Below are 16219 nucleotides of genomic sequence, written 5' to 3' on the forward strand. Positions count from 1 at the left end.
TTGCTTTACAAATTTTCTAAGGTTAGGGTATTTAAACAGAAGGAACCGTTCTCATTTCCTTGAGCATCTTGAAAATTAGACCAATTCTTTTGTTTGCTTTCTCTTTTGCTCCTGATATTCTGGCCAGGATGTAAAGTTAGCGTAAGGGAAGTGTGCTCTGAGAACTATTTTGTTAGCATACGTTAGTAGCAACTATAGCTAAGTGAAAATGCTTTCTTAATCAGAGAGGCTTCACAGTTCTGTTACTGAATATGAGCCATAGACCCCAACAGAGACTGTTTCCTCTCAGGCTCTGAGATAATCCCACATTTTCCTTATTGTCTTTGAATTTGTAACCTATGTCTCTCTACCTAAGTGATTCTGAAGCTTTGCCCAAAAACAGTGAAAAAGAGTGTTAGGTATCCGAGGTACCTGGAAGCATTCTTGGAAACAGGTTTTCTGTCTGTTCTTTGCTTGCGGCCAAGGGTGCTGACCTGCTCCTGGGAGCAGTGACACCGCTCTGGGCTTATTCACTCCAGAGAGGAGGGAGAAAATTCCTTTAGTTGTTCCTATTGTTGAAAGTCTGATCACTTTGATTTCAAGTATGGTATTTCTCAATAGTTCTAGTTAGATGGACCAGTAATTGTTATAAAAGGATGCAAAGTTAGATGTGGTGTTAGGAATTAATCAAGGTGCCAACTGAGGCACTGTTACGAGTATAAATTTCCAATCTGATTGAACAAAGAGAAAATTAAACAAATTACCCGTAGGGGGCAGATGTACCCTATTCAAGCCTCTCCAGTTTCAGATAATATCCTACTGAACCTCTTCCAAGTACTCAAAATTGTTTGGAGTTGGATTCAGGACTATCACCCCAAAGAATTCTTACATTTTTGCCTTTCCACTCAAAATGTCATCTTTGATATTAAAGAAGACACCATTACTCCATATTAACAATATATAGTAGCATTACAGTTTGTAATAGAGAGAGGCTGGTAACTGATTTTTTCCTCAATGAATAAAAAGAACAGAGCTTTTGCTATGTGAGTCTATCAGTCCATCAGGCTATAAGCCACAGTACCATATTCAAAAGTCCTGAAAATCACATTTAATATAAAAATCTTTTTTCGTATAACCCTTTTGTTTCTATGAATGCTTAACCAAATGTCATATGAAATAAGAAAGAAGATATATATATATATTTCTACTAAATGACATCACAGAAACATTCATTTGGATGGTAGAAAATTTCCATTTTGTAGTTTTTAACATGTCAAAATTGACTTATCACCATGTACTCAGTAACATACTTTTTCATTTAAAATAGTTGCTTTTGTTTATAGTCTGATGTTCTCATACATTTTTCATAACAAGTGTGCTGATCTTTCTTCATGTGGTAAAGTCATTGTGTATGAATCCCTACAGAGTGTGCACTCTCATACTAACACTATCAGTATGATAAGCATGTTGAATTTTGAATGTTTCTGTGAGCAGGTTGTCTCATTTTGTTTCTTGATGTGGAGTTCCTTCTTGAAAAAATGAATACTGTGAATCTCAACCATATTTTCAGCCCACTTGTAGTGAAATAAATTCAGCATCTTGTTTTCATCAGAAGGAGCTCCTTATCGTAAGCTTGGAATCCTCAGACATCACACATCACTCATCCAAGAACCATCTCAAGGAGTCATCTTCTATAATTACCAAAGATTAGTGCTCTCTTCCTGCATATTTCAAAATACAGTTAGAAAAGAATTAAATAGGGATCAACGCTAAAGGCTATTCATCTGAACACGCAAAATTTCAGGTCCGGGAAAAATTTTAGGTCTCATAAACTATTTTGTATGATTCCTTGTGGGAGGTAAAACCAGTCACTGGTATGCCCATGAGTGCTTCCATATATACTTGAATGCACAGTTGCTGTGGACAGAAGATTGCTTACTATTTCTAGATCACTGATACCTAAGCTGGTTAGCTAGGAGGGTGCTAATAGGGAACATGTCTTTCATAAGCCTGAAGAGGCAATTGATTCTCTTGAATGTTCTCAGAAGTCTTTCAAGGTCTAGGCAGGTGATCCCACACAAATGACATCAGGATATATTTAGGGTAAGACAGAACAAGGTTTAAGATGAGCACTGAACTGAACAACTGCAATGGGCTATGGCATGGTTAGCATTTGCTTTGCTGACAGTCAGTGACTTGTTAAACTATAACTTGACTCCTCAGAAACCTCAATCCACCCCACATTTAAAGCACATGTAGTTTGGCTGCTAAGTGTGATGGGGTTTTCCTTTTGGAATATTAGCAGAAATCCAGATGATACTGCTGATCATATATTTTCATATATATCTTTCCATATATTTTGGTGTGCTATCAATGTGTGTCCATATATACAGACAGCATTAAGTGGCTTTGATTTTATGTTATATGCCTGGTTGAGCATACACTGGAAAAACACGTTTGGTTGTTCTGCTTGTAATCAATTATTTTCAATTTGTTAAGGGTAATAAAGGAAACTCAGGCTTACCAGGTCTGGCAGGTTATCCCGGAGCTCGAGGTCCCAAGGGTTTGCCAGGCATGCCAGGGCCCATGGGAGCACCTGGACTAAAGGTACGCACAAGTGATCTTGTTTTTTAATGACAGTTTTAATGATACTGTTTAGTCTTCATACTGCATCCAGGGATTGTGGAACCACTGTGCAACTGTTAATCATATGAGTAATTGACATCGAAACTTATTTGAAGGGTGAGACTGCAAATTGTGCTGACCTTGTTTCTATAAACGTGATTTGAAAACAGAGGTCCCATCCATCTAGATACTATTCCCAACTCCAGAAGCCATTCAACACACTTTATATTTATTCACTCAAAGCTTTAAGGCCAAATGTTTCCTGACATTTCTTTTTAAACTTCTGTAACTCCTGGAACAGTTTGGATGATTTGAACATCTAAGCAATCTATTAGCAGAGAAGTACTGTAATTTCAAGTCTAGGTCCAAAGTTTGGGGGCTAACAAACATGTCTGGGATGTCCATTTATCATAGGACTTAAATTGTTCTTGTTCAGCCCCGTCAGAAATAAATCCGGGAGTGCTCCATTTTCCAGGCAGTTCCAGGTACCTGACATTGGCATATCCTCATATTAGACTCATTTCAGTGGTAAAAGCAGCAAAGAATGGAAACATTGTAGATAATTTTCTCCATTTAGAATAGGATTTTTCATCTAAAACCACAATTTGCAGCGCTCTGTGAGATTTTATTGGTAAGCAGTTTTTTAAAACCTTAAGTTACTTGAAAACTGGATGAGGGAAATACTGTTTTTGTTATCTTTTCATGAAAATATTTTAGTATAAACTGTATTCACTATTTGTAGTGTTTATTGCCAGTGCTCCCAGTCTGGATTTTACCTCTTTGTCTAGACAATGAGCTGTAGGAGGTAGTTCCTGCTCAGAAGTGCTTGCAATCTGAAAAAGACAGGGAATAGATGAGGTGAGGGAAAACTGTTACCACATAGTGCGAAATAAGCATTAAGAGTGGGCATGCTGAGTCAGGCCAAGTCTGTCTTTGTTAGAGAAGAAAGGTAACACCTAGGAAGGAGCATGAGTGCAAAGCAAGTATCAAAGGTGTATATCCACACCCTTAATTGCAGCTCAGTAACATAGTTTCTATGAATTGATAGTCCTTAGAGGATTTCTCTTGCATGAGCTTGTCGAGTTTCCATTTGAATTGACACAAACTTCTAGTCTTACAGCAAGGAGTTTCATAACTATACTATGCCTTGCCCAGAGGATTACTTTTTAAATTTACTTCTAACATGCCTGTTCTGTATTTCATTTTGTGAATTTTAGTGCTTGCACTGGGAGATACCATACTGGAAATGATCCAACATGTATGGTTTTTGTATGCTTCCAAGTCAAGGAACAGTCAAGTCACACTTGCATTTTAGTGAATGTATAATTATTGAAGTATTTCTGATGGAAATAAAATGAATGGAGTAGGTCTATTTCTTAGAGTGAAAGCATGTTCCACACTTCCGCCAGGAAACCTATCTTTACCTTTATAACTGTCATAATTGTAATAAAAGATATATCTTCCTATTGACAGGGTGAGAAAGGGCTTCTGGGTCATCCAGGAAAGCGAGGCAAAAGAGGCCTTCCAGGATCACAAGGTGACCAAGGACCAGCAGGAGACACTGGACTGAAAGGACAGACTGTACGTAATCACAGCTTTTGATGCAAAACAAATAGTCCAAGTGTTACCAATGTGAAATAACAGTAAGGATGCCTGCTCTTATTACAGGGAGAAGATGGAGATCAAGGTTTAATGGGGTTTCAAGGATTCCCAGGTCCAAAAGTATGTGCTCATTCTTTTCTGTTTGACTTTGAACAAATTATTGTTAAAGTTGATTAATTCTATGCTTTTCTAATGTTCTCAATCTGTAAATGGCTTAAGATCTATCTGAACTGTTGGAACACTGTAGACAGAACTGTGCACTCCATGTCCAAGGATGAACTGGGTCAGCATGCTTGGTATTTTCACTGTTACTGCTCTTAGCAATTATCTTACTTTCACTGATTACAAGAGATTGAAGCAAGTGGATAGCTAATGTCGTTTGATTAAACTGTTCCTTTGCATTTTCAGGGTCCTGCAGGGGACGTTGGCATAGTTGGAATTCTGGGCCCAAAAGGTCCAACGGGCCAAGTTGTAAGTGTTTCACTCCTTGAAAGAGATTGTCAGGATGGCTTGCAAGTGGCACATACTTTTAGTTAGGGAATCATCTTTTTTCTTACTAACAAGGCTGTAATCCACTAACCAAACCTTTCTCTCTGAGACTATGACTCTCCTACAAGCCCTTTGTTGTACGGCAACACTGCTCTGGTTGCAACATGGGTACAGATAGACAAGCAGAGCCGGGTTCTTAATCCTGAAGGAAAAAAGCAAGCTCTGCTGACAAAGCGTGGCTCTCCTAGTATAATTTCATCTACACAAGTGTCCTTATCACTGTCATGTGATATAGCCTATTGGGGTTGAACATTCTTCTTACTGGCAACAATGCCGATTGTATAACTGCCCTACAGCAAAAGAAAAAAGGGTCAAAATTTGCCTGCAGTGAGTGAGTGGTGCTCAGGCATTATTGATTAATACGTAGTCTTTTTTAATAAATATTTTCTTTTTATCTATAAGGTTGCTAACCTGCATTAGGTCATTCTTCATGACACCTTCTTCATGACTTTCTACTTTGCTACTCACCAAAAATGTGGAAGCATCTTTAGCATTTTTTAATATTGGGTAGTGTGCATCCAGCTTACAGCATCAAGTGAAAAAGGAGGAAAGGTTGCAGCAAGGAAGGCCTTACTACAAAATGTTCTTCTCTCATTGCTGCCATTGCCATCACAGAACTGAATTAGTTCAGTTAACCAGATGCAGAGAAGCAGCTTTAGGGGCCTGTTCTAACAGCTACTTTCTTTTTCTAAACATTCCTGTACCAGATGAACACTGGAAGTGAGCAGTTTGTTCGAAGTCAAATGGAATGGAAAAATAACATTTTAGTAGCACTTACTGGCAGTCTTACAAGACTACTTGTGGGCAGTAATATAGTTCAAGATATAGTTGATTGTAACTCAATAAATATGTGGTCTTTGGTAATCAGAGTACTGTTTCCACTGGTTTAGTGCATCAACTTTCACATAAAAGAACATGTGTGGTCTTTCCAAGCATAACTATCAGTAATTATTAAAATAATTACCTTGCTGATTTTATAGCAATGTGCAGTCAATATTCAGAAAGAGAGTATCACCATTTCTTTTGGATATTTGCCAGGGCTGTGTGCTGAGGACATTTAAACCAGGACGCATCAAGAGGATTTTCTTCATTTTGAAAACATGGTGGACTAATAAATTATTTGTTTGTTTACAGGGATATATTGGCCCTGTTGGTCAAGAAGGAATAACAGGCCCAACTGGCAGGCCTGTAAGTTTCCTTTCTCTTTTGCATGATTTGGTTATTTTGCCTACCCTTATTTTTAATAATCTGTTTTGCAACTAGCAACCTTCTCATTTTTCTGTTTGCAAATAGTAACTAGCAAGACCATCTTCATGTTATACCACGTTAATAAGCTAGCATATGTGACTCCAGCATCTGTAGCCCAAACAAAAAAAGGACAAAAACCAATGACAAAAAAGTCATTGCAGTGGCCTTCTGCCAAAATACAGTACATACAGAGGGCATGCCTACAGGGGCAACGGGTGAGTCAAGGTGTAAACCAGCACATAGTAACTACCACCTGGATGTTCTTTCTCAGCCTTAGGTCTGAGACATATCTAGAGAGTATCTACACTCTGTTTCAATGTAGGGGGTTTTTGTGTGTGTGTTGATTGGGCTGAACTGTCCAGATTGCCCCTCTAGACATGCTGGGAGTGCCCACAAGCCCTTCCTCTTTGGGGTGTTGCAGGTGCTGGTGGGGTCCCTGTTACAACTCAAACATCATCTTGGTCTTTCTGACAACTTTCAACGCACCCCAGGTTCCCTGCAGTGGGGGAGCTCTGCCCTCATCACTCTTTCCATCTCTTGTCACACTCCCTGTGCCAGAGAGCAAGCAGTGTTCTGCAAGGGCATGCTCTGACTCATGTCTGCAGACCACCCAGCCAAGTAAGGTAGTTTTAGAAGCTCTTTGAACCACCCAAGTTCCTCTGTCTGATCAACAAGACTTCGAGTGAATGAGAATGTCTTAAAATTGAAATAATAATCATAAAAATAGCAGGAATATACAATAAAAGTAATAAATACAAATATTTACAAGTGAGAAAGGAGAAGGGAAATGTTCCTTCTATAATTCTTTCCACTTGTTGGGAAAAAGACAGTACTTTAAGTCTTGCTGCACTCTTTTCAATCCCACTCAGGAGGAAAACTTTACAGTTGTGTATATTTGTATGAAGGCTTTTAATAGACTTTATATTGAATGTAATAGTTTGCCATTTTCATTAAGAAAGCGTTACAGTTGAAGATTACTTCTATGTGTTGTGAAATGCTGCCATCAAGATGCAAAATTCTCCCAGAGAAGAATTGTAAGATTGTTACTGTCTTCGGAAACACAGTTTAAGTGCAAAACTAGCCAAAAATGCCATGGAGACAGAAAAACAGTGTCTAATCTGACTGTGAGAGAAGAACTAATGGGGTGATAAAACCAGATATGTAACCAATGGATTTCTTCAGTGACAGAGAGTACTGAGTTTTGTTCTCTACTCTTAAGATGGTGAAACACTGATCAAATTGTAGAGAATTCAGCTGATTGACAGGGAGAACACTGGCAGTTTAAATTACTGAGAAAAACCATATTTACAATCCAAAGAAAACAACAGCTTTCCACCTTTAGAATTACAAGATGTTTTCAAGTAATTTAGTTTTCTAATAGTACAGAAAAATTAAAGCCCCAGAGTTGTAAATACTTCCACAGATGAGACTGGAGTTTTCATGTAAGTAGTATAACTCTCACAGCTATTAATCTGCTTATTTCAGTTCGAGGTGGCTAGAAAGCATACTGCATTAACAGCTTCTCTTTCTTACAGGGACCGAGAGGTGAAAAGGGCACAAGGGGTGAAATGGTAAGATGAAACAACTTTTGTGCTTCCATTTTTTTTGGCAGTGGAAAAACTATTCCTTTATTACGCTGAATGTACTCTTGCATGCCCTGAACACCAGACAGTTGTGTTGTGCTCCTGGATAGCACTGGCCAAGAGAGCTGGTAACATGAGTCAAAACTCTGACCTTTTCATGTTCAAGATGACTTATGCAGATATGCCCAGTTGGTGTATGCAGTCAGGTAGTATAGCCTGTGATCATATAGCAGTCACATACTCCAAATCTGTCCCGGTTCAGATCTAAAAGAAAAAACCTTTGTTGCATTTGTTTTTGATGCTCCAGTGCCTCACAGCACAGCATGCATACGTATCTTCATACATCTTTATCATCTTGTCTAGAAGAAGTTCAGGAGAGGCCTAGAGCTAAGGATGAGTGTCCATGCTGTGTATGCCAGCTGTAGGAGCAGTAGGCAGCATTGATAGGTTATGAAGTTCCTGTGTCTCATTTTTCAGTAAGAATATTACATTAGGTTTTGCACATTAATAAATGGTGGATTTGATTAAAAAATTGTTAGAGCTAATAAAGTCTCCAATTAATAATGGCTATATGAAAGGCCATTAAATTATCGTACTTACCGCAAATATGAATACAATGATAGTTGATGCCTATGACGTTACTTTATATGGCAGGTTCATAATTAGTTCCTTTTCCAGTAACTGGCCAATGTGATCTTGCTCTTACCCTGCCTCTTACCCCACCTCACTTAAAATCATTTAGTATCTCTTGTCTTACTGTATTTTGTTTTAGCAGCTACCTGTGTACAATTCCAACCTAGCTGCCTTATAAAAGATTTGAAAACTAAATCATAAGTATTCAAAATTCCTTAAAGAATTAAGGCTTGGAACTAAGCTTGCTGTATGTGTCTTGGGGAACTTTCCTCTTTGATTCTAATGCTCTTGAGGCCATTGCTATCTCAGAATAAGAGGAAAACTAGTTTCCTAATTCATGCTGCTTTTAACCGTCTTAACTGTCTTTTTCTACTGTTTGTTCATCAGAATTGCTATGACAGCATGGAGCTAAAAATGCTGGCACTTAATAATAAAAATAATCCAAAATGGTGAACAAGAAACACCTGTTTCCATTATTGGTGCTGGTGTTTAAGAAGTTATTTCCTAAATAAGGTCTTGAATTCATCAAGATGAATTAATCTCCTAAGACTGTCTTCAGCAGAAGAATGTTTAATTTTAAATCATACACAGTGGCATTAGTTTATATTATGTAGCCAAGAAAAGGATTTATTTCCAACTATTTTCGGATACAAAGGAGAGAAAATTATATTCATCCAACTGTGTATTCTGAGCTTGAATTTATACCTTTAAAACTGATATTGGCATTCTTCCTAGAATCACAAAGATTTTAACTTTTTTTTTGTAGCAGTCCAAGTTTTAGTTACAGGGTTTTTTGTCTGTCAGGGATACAGTATTCATTGCTAGAAAGAAATGTCCTTTTTTTTTCCCCCTGAAAAACATGGAATGTAAAATCATGTCTCCCTGTTGAAGTCAGTGGTGAACCAAAGTTAAAGTCCTGTAGGCTATTTCTGGAGAAAAATTGATAGAGTCAGAAACAGAGTTTGTTGAAAAATTTTAATCAAAATTATTTTTTCAATTCAAAATATTCATATAACTGTGATTGAAACATTTAGAAAAACATGGAATATATTTTGGAATATTGTTTCAGAATTCTGACATTTCTGAAAGTGTGTTTTCATTTTCTTAATTTTTTTAAATTATTTCATAGCATGTCACATAACGAATTATAATATAGAGTCATAGGATAATCCAGGTTGTAAGGGGTCTCAAGGCATTTCTAGACTGACCTCCTGTTTAAAAGACTCAGCTCTGAGATCAGTGTATGTTGCTCAGGGCTTTATTCAGCCAGGTCTTGAAAACTTCCAGGGATGGAAACTGAATAATCTCTTTGAGCAATGTGTTCCAGTGTGCGACTGTCCTCAAGGTGAAAAAAGATATGAGATAAGATGATAAGGCATAATCTGTAATTTTCTATTATCATCTTTTATGTTAGATTTACAATCATTAATGGCAGCTACTGCACTGAATTATATTGCAGGATGTTGGTTAGGCTTTATCCGTTATGGGATATGGTGACTAACATCAAAATGACAAAAGTGGTCAGGGAAAGCTTAATATTAATATTTTTTGTTAAAAAATGCTGTTTCGTCAAAAATGTCAAAAGTCATGGAAAATGTGGAAGTCCTTGGGATTGTTCATGTTTTCAAAGTTAAGCATATGTATTATTGCACGTAAAACCAGGACCTTACAGTATTAGGAAAAGATTGGGGTTCTGGCCTTTGAACTTCTGTTCTAGCAATCAGATTGGGTGATTAACAAAGAGCACACTAAACCTAAGTGTTCTATTCTCTGCTTTCGTTATTATGAACTGGAATTACACTTTTCTCACCTAAACTCTAATGTGATCAAAGGATAAATTAAGTAGATTTGTAAAGGTAATCCTGTACATTCCAGTAAAACATTTAGCAATTAACTTAATCCACGAAAAGTGTAATTTAACCTTAATTTGCTGCTCTGCAACAGAAAGAGCATTTATAACATCCTTACAGGATTTTCAACACACTCTGCACAGTTTCATTATATTTTAAAGGCTTGTAAAGGTAATTGATACAGCCCTCTGAAGTTTTAATGCATTTAAGAAATGTAATATCCCCAAGAGTAGTTCACTATAGTTAACAAATAGCATTCAATATTTACCTTTCTTTCCACATGGGTTTTATTGGCAAGGAGACAGTGAATCAAGACAAATCACATTCCTCTTTTGCAAAATACCATGAATTCATTGGAACAGTGCAGGTTTTGATTTTGAAAATATTCAGTTCTATCTCAGAAACCACTATAAATTTGAACTGTTCTTGTCCCAAGATTTTTGAGTCTTAAAATTGTGACACATGAAGCATTCAGTCATCTGAAAAATCCACTGGAATGTCTAAATCTCAGCACCCAGAACAAGGACATCTATTCATCAGAGAGCTGTGGTTACTTAGGGACAAACTGTTGAAGACTTTGTGCCTTGCCCTGACTTGGTATTTGCATAATCAAGTCCTGAACCAAGATAAACAAATATATCCTTACACTGTCAAATTAATTTCTCGAGTTTTTTTCACACTTTCTCTTTCATTTTATACTAAATGTACTTTACCAGGCGTGATCAGTCATTCGAGTAATATATCCACATGGGATTGAAGGTATCGTGCAGCAGTCTAACAGCACCCGAGTTGCTGATCTGATTAATAAAAGTGGAGGTCAGCCTTCTCAGATGGCTTACAACACTGTAGCTCTGGGAAACCCAGTTGATTTGCAACAGCTGAGGGACTACCCCAAAACAGTGAATGTCATCTCTGCAAACTCATCTCTCATCAGTTTTGTAATGATGAATAACAACAATAATATTTTATGCCTATTTAATAGTAATAGGATTTCAAAGAAAATTTCAAGATGGGAAATAATCAAACTCAGAGTACAAGTACTTGCCACAGAACCCACAGGGATTTCTATGCTACTATATATGGTAAAATGACTTATTCTTTGATTTTCATTTCCCAACATTAATCATAATGTCTTTATAAAATATCAGTGAATATTTACCTAAAAGATGTCTTAGAGTCCCTTCTATAAGTGTAAGTGGATGTAACAAATAGGGTCAGGATGTAGCAACTGAAAAGCTGATAACATTTACAGTCCCTAGAGTTTATGCCATTAAGGTCATCTTAGTTAAGTATCAGAAGACCATCTCTCTAAACACCCAGAAATCACTTCAGTTTTGATTCTCCCCTATTTTCCAAAGAACACGTGTAAACCATGGGTCTTGGCCTCAAAGCCATCTGCAGTCCCTCAACATAGCCTTGTTGGTATAGATCAGGTGCTAGGAATTACATGATGGCCCCCACTTTTGACACCCTGGCATGGCCAGAGCAGGTGAGGTGCAGGCACACTTAACTTGTGCAGCTGTGGAGGTCATTGTAACCCCTGACAGATGCATTCCCCAGGAGCTGCCACATGCTCTGCCTTATGAATATGTCTAGAGACAGAAATGCAGCTGGCATTCTCCTAAGAACTGATACATTCGAACCCTTAGTGATGTAAGTAAATCACTTCTATCTGCTTTGAGATCCTTTTTTTAAATATACGTGAATTAATGTTAGATTGAATCTGGCCTTTCTCTAACCATTTCCAGCTGCCCTTGCTGGTGGCAGCTTGAAGCACAGCCCAAGTTCCGCAATTACGGCATGCAGTGACGCTCACACAGATCTTGCTGTGAAATCTCACAGCAGGAATACTTCTTATTACTGTATTAAGTGATTTACAACTTAATACTTCTTTGACTAGATCAGTTTCGCAATATCTGTCAGCATGAGCATGTCAGATAAGATTATTTCTCTTTTGGCAGAGACTTAGTACTAGTGTGACCAGACTGCTGTAAAGAGGGCTTTTGCTGGAACAGCTTACTGTGCTCGAGTAATTGGTACAAGCAGCACTGGCTAAAGAATGTTTTGCTTAAATTAACTTCGTTATGTTAAAAGGTTTTACTAATACATAGTGCGGGTCTGGCCTATGCCTTTCATTCCTCCTCCTTCTCTTTTGCTTGTATGAAAGCACTGCCACCTATTCTTTTCCTTGTCATTGTTCTTGCTATTGTTTATGTTACAGCAGCTCCTAGAGGCTTTGAGTATATAGAGATTGAAGAAGAGAATCTAGCAGACACACAAGTATCACTGTATATTAATATTCATAATCATCGCATCTTAATGTCAATAGTTGCTCAATAAAAGGATAGTTAAGAGGGGTTATTGTTTTTGGGAGGGTCCATCTCCAACCCTAAGGCAAGCCTAAAACTGAAATTTAAGACTATGTGCATTGTAGGCATTATAAGCTAGGGAAAAGGAGCTGTTCCTTCTCCTCCTCTGCTCCTCACTTCATCATCCCACACACTAAAATGATGTCACGTAATTACGATGAGGAAATAAGGGCATAACTTCTTGAATATGAAGGAAGCGTGCAATATCACTGTTCAACAATTAACATAACATATTCAGGCTGAAAATTGACACTGCTAATAAATAGAGCTAATAAATGCCTAGCAGATACTCATGGAGTAAAGTGGATCAGTTAGTTTTTTACAACTATCCGTAACATTATTTACAATGCTTTTATGATCATTCATCTCTTGCAGTACTTGTATTGGCAACATGCATATAATGATGGCACAATGTATAGCACGTTATATATTAATAGTTTGTATGGCTTCTAAAGTTCCCTTAATTTAATATCAAAAGTAATTGGATAAACAAGTAACCAGACAACCCAGCAATTCTATCAGGAATATTTGCATGTTAACAGAGTATGGTACTTTAACAATACTAACTATTAATCTACAGCTTTGCCAAAACTGATTGTGATTTAAAATATACATAAATGTAAAAGCAGAGATGTTCATCTATAACCGTTGCATTTTTATCTCCGTTTCTTCTAGGGGCCTCAGGGACCTCAGGGCCAGCCAGGACCACCTGTAAGTGCATAAAAAAAAGCCTGTATTTTTCAGTTGTGATTGCATTATATAAACATGTGAAGCACCTAATATCTGGTTTCTCCCATTTTCCAGGGACCACCTGGACCACCAGGACCAAGAGTAAGTTCTGTAACAACCCTAACGTACACTACAGTTCTTCTTTGAAAGTGAAAATAGCAGGATCCTTTTCAAATGCATTGCTTGTTCCATCACTGCACATTGCAAATGCATTTTTCTACAACTTCTGTCACTACAGTAATACATTTTTTTTGAATCTTCCATCTTACACTGTCAGTTCTGTTCTGCCACACTGTTGAGCCTTCAACAGGCAGCACTCATGGACATGCTTGTATTTTTGACATGACTTAACTCTGTCACACTCTGAAAGGTTTTTCTCCTGTTCTGTATTTGAACACTCTGACAGATAGCAACAGAAAATTTTGTGCTGTTTCTGGCCCAGATGTTCTCCATATATACACACACAGAGAGATTTAGTTTAAGGGTTTGTGCCAGTTAGGACAGACTCAATATCTGACGTGTCCTAACGCTGTAATGATATATGTAATCTGAGAACAAATTGCAAGAACTAGATGCTTGTGTGGATGACTTAATTCTTTAAAAATAAACAAACCTGTTGTCTGGGTCTGGTATATACATCACACAAAGTGCAGAGAGTGAAGATAGACAAGAAACAGTCTTCCTCCTTCAGAGGCTAGTTTGTCAGTCTTGGTATTTGTTCTTGCATCATGGAGACTACTTTGATCTGTCAGCTGCTGATGACTGACTGAGGTATTCTTTGTCTGCTTCTCTGTAACGGAATAACACCTGTTCACACTTACCTGGATTGGTTTTTTAAGTATCTAAATTAAATGGCTGGGAGGAATAAGTTGGGGCATTAGCCTGTAACAACTATTATAGTATCTTTTTCCCATGTTCCAGGAGTATGATCATTAAATTGAGTATGGGGGTACTAATAAAAATCAAATATGCTTTTTCTGTATGCATGCTTGCATTCTTTGGAAATGGGAGGATCCTATTTTAAAAGTAAGGGTTTAAAATGAATTATTTTCTAAAAAAAATAACAAAGCTATCACATATGTTGCTACAGTGCTCAGAGAATTTACCACCTGCATTTTAGAATAGTCCTGTTCATCTTTTTATATTCTGAAATATCTCTTTTTCAGAAACAAGTGGACATCAATGCTGCTGTTCAAGCTTTGATTGCATCAAATGCTGCACTGCAGATGGAGGTAATATATATAAATGTATTTACATTGTCATACAGTAATTGTCATGCAATTAGAATTATATTTTTTTGAGGACAGAACAAGGCTTCTTTACAAGGACTTAATTTAGAATGAATCACGGATAGCAAGTAATTACTGTAGAATATAATTAAACAATTAAACATGCTAGGAAATGAAATTAAGAAAAACAGCAGCATTTCTACTTTTTGTCATGATGGGCAGTAATGGAAATTTACAGACTGTCACACATAGCTGACTGTATCTGTTCAACCACAGATAATGATAGTTGGATTCAGGCCTTGATCCAAAAAAATACTGACACATATGGAAGTGTGTGGTCCCATTGATTGCAAGAAAATTCCTTACACTGGTTGTAGTCAAATAGATTTGCATATATTTTCTAGGTTAAGCCTAAGAGTAGATTTCACTATTCAAAATCTGAAACTAAATATACTTTAAAAATGCACTAATTCTTTTCTTTTTTTTCCTTTTTTTTTCCCCTGTATCCACATTTTTATGTCAACATGTCATAATGATGTATTTGCATGATCTTAACCTGCCTGTAACTTCACTGCTCTGATAATTCCAATAAAATCTACTAATTTATTTATCGGAAATGTTATTCTTACCCTGTTTTATATGGCTGATTGCATGTGTTATAAATACTTTGCTTCTGTCTGGCTATTCAATGGCCATTTGACTTTTACTGCATCTGCTGTTGTTGTGATACTTCTTTGTGGTAACACATTTGCTAATGGCCCCTGGCAGAAATACCAGAATACTGAAGTAACTTTACTAGATCATAGTACAGAGATATTCAAAACGCTGCATTACCTTAGCAATTTACTGCACAGCATCAAGAACCCTCTTGGCACACGGGATAATCCAGCACGCATCTGCAGGGATTTGCTTAACTGTGAACGTAAAGTGTCAGATGGTAAGTGTCTGCTTTCATTAAAGCTTGAATACAACTAGGCTTCCAAATGTTACTTTCTACATCAAAATTCTAATGTGTAGATTTTTTATTATATTCTGTTGCAGTGTCCCTGTCACAGCTATCTTTATCTTTATTTAAGATAAAATTTCTGAATTTTAAAGATGAAAGTGTGTAGCTATCTAATATTATATATGTATTAGAGATTATATATATATATAAAAGTAAACAAAAGTGTCCCGAAAATTTGAAACTGAACCTAATTTTGTGATTAAAATTTTCCCAAGTATTTATAGCTAATCTTGCAATGAATTTTGTGTGGATCAGATTCCAGATTTGTAAAGAGAAAATGGTATATAATACACTACCATCATCAGATACACTGACAGTTGTCGTATCCCAGAAGATCCTGAATCAATATTTCAAATCAAAAATGATTATTTAAACCTGTAATGCCAATACTGTGACATAATTCAGTCTCCGAGTGGGTAATAAAATTTTAAAAATACCTGTAAAAATCCCTATTATCAAGTATTAGCACTAACAAGCTAAGGAGGAAATTGGAAGTGAAGTTAGGGGTTACAGGGAAATCGCTCTTCTATGGCATATATAAGGATGGATCAATTCGTTAAGACTTTAGTAGAGATGAGCCTAACCCTTCTTAGAACTGTGCTCTCCTAAATACATCTCAGTCCTTTACGGCCACAGAGGTCACTGATACAGTCCTCCACTTCAGAGGATTACACTCCCCCATATAAATTGCAGGCCACAGGCTCACCCATATTTAACTATAAATTAAGAGACATAATTTGCATGTGTCCTATTTCTTTTATTGGACCAAATCCCATGGATTCACAATGGCAAATTCTCCTTATTACCATCACCAGGA

The 16219-nt window shown here is 37.0% G+C and overlaps 1 protein-coding gene across 1 annotated transcript in view; it reads left to right on the top strand.

Moving 5' to 3' along the window:
* The window catches only part of COL24A1 (collagen type XXIV alpha 1 chain), a 148215-nt gene that overhangs the window by 128197 nt on the left and 3799 nt on the right, over window positions 1-16219 (top strand). The window contains exons 48-57 of the mRNA XM_054833635.1: window positions 2479-2586; window positions 4078-4185; window positions 4273-4326; window positions 4615-4677; window positions 5890-5943; window positions 7539-7574; window positions 13114-13149; window positions 13243-13269; window positions 14334-14399; window positions 15165-15333. Of these exons, the coding sequence (XP_054689610.1) occupies window positions 2479-2586; window positions 4078-4185; window positions 4273-4326; window positions 4615-4677; window positions 5890-5943; window positions 7539-7574; window positions 13114-13149; window positions 13243-13269; window positions 14334-14399; window positions 15165-15333 (721 nt within the window). The remainder of the gene's footprint in view (window positions 1-2478; window positions 2587-4077; window positions 4186-4272; window positions 4327-4614; window positions 4678-5889; window positions 5944-7538; window positions 7575-13113; window positions 13150-13242; window positions 13270-14333; window positions 14400-15164; window positions 15334-16219) is intronic.

The sequence above is a fragment of the Grus americana genome, chromosome 8 (genome assembly GCF_028858705.1).
Source record: "Grus americana isolate bGruAme1 chromosome 8, bGruAme1.mat, whole genome shotgun sequence".
In the NCBI taxonomy this organism is placed as follows: Eukaryota; Metazoa; Chordata; class Aves; order Gruiformes; family Gruidae; genus Grus; species Grus americana.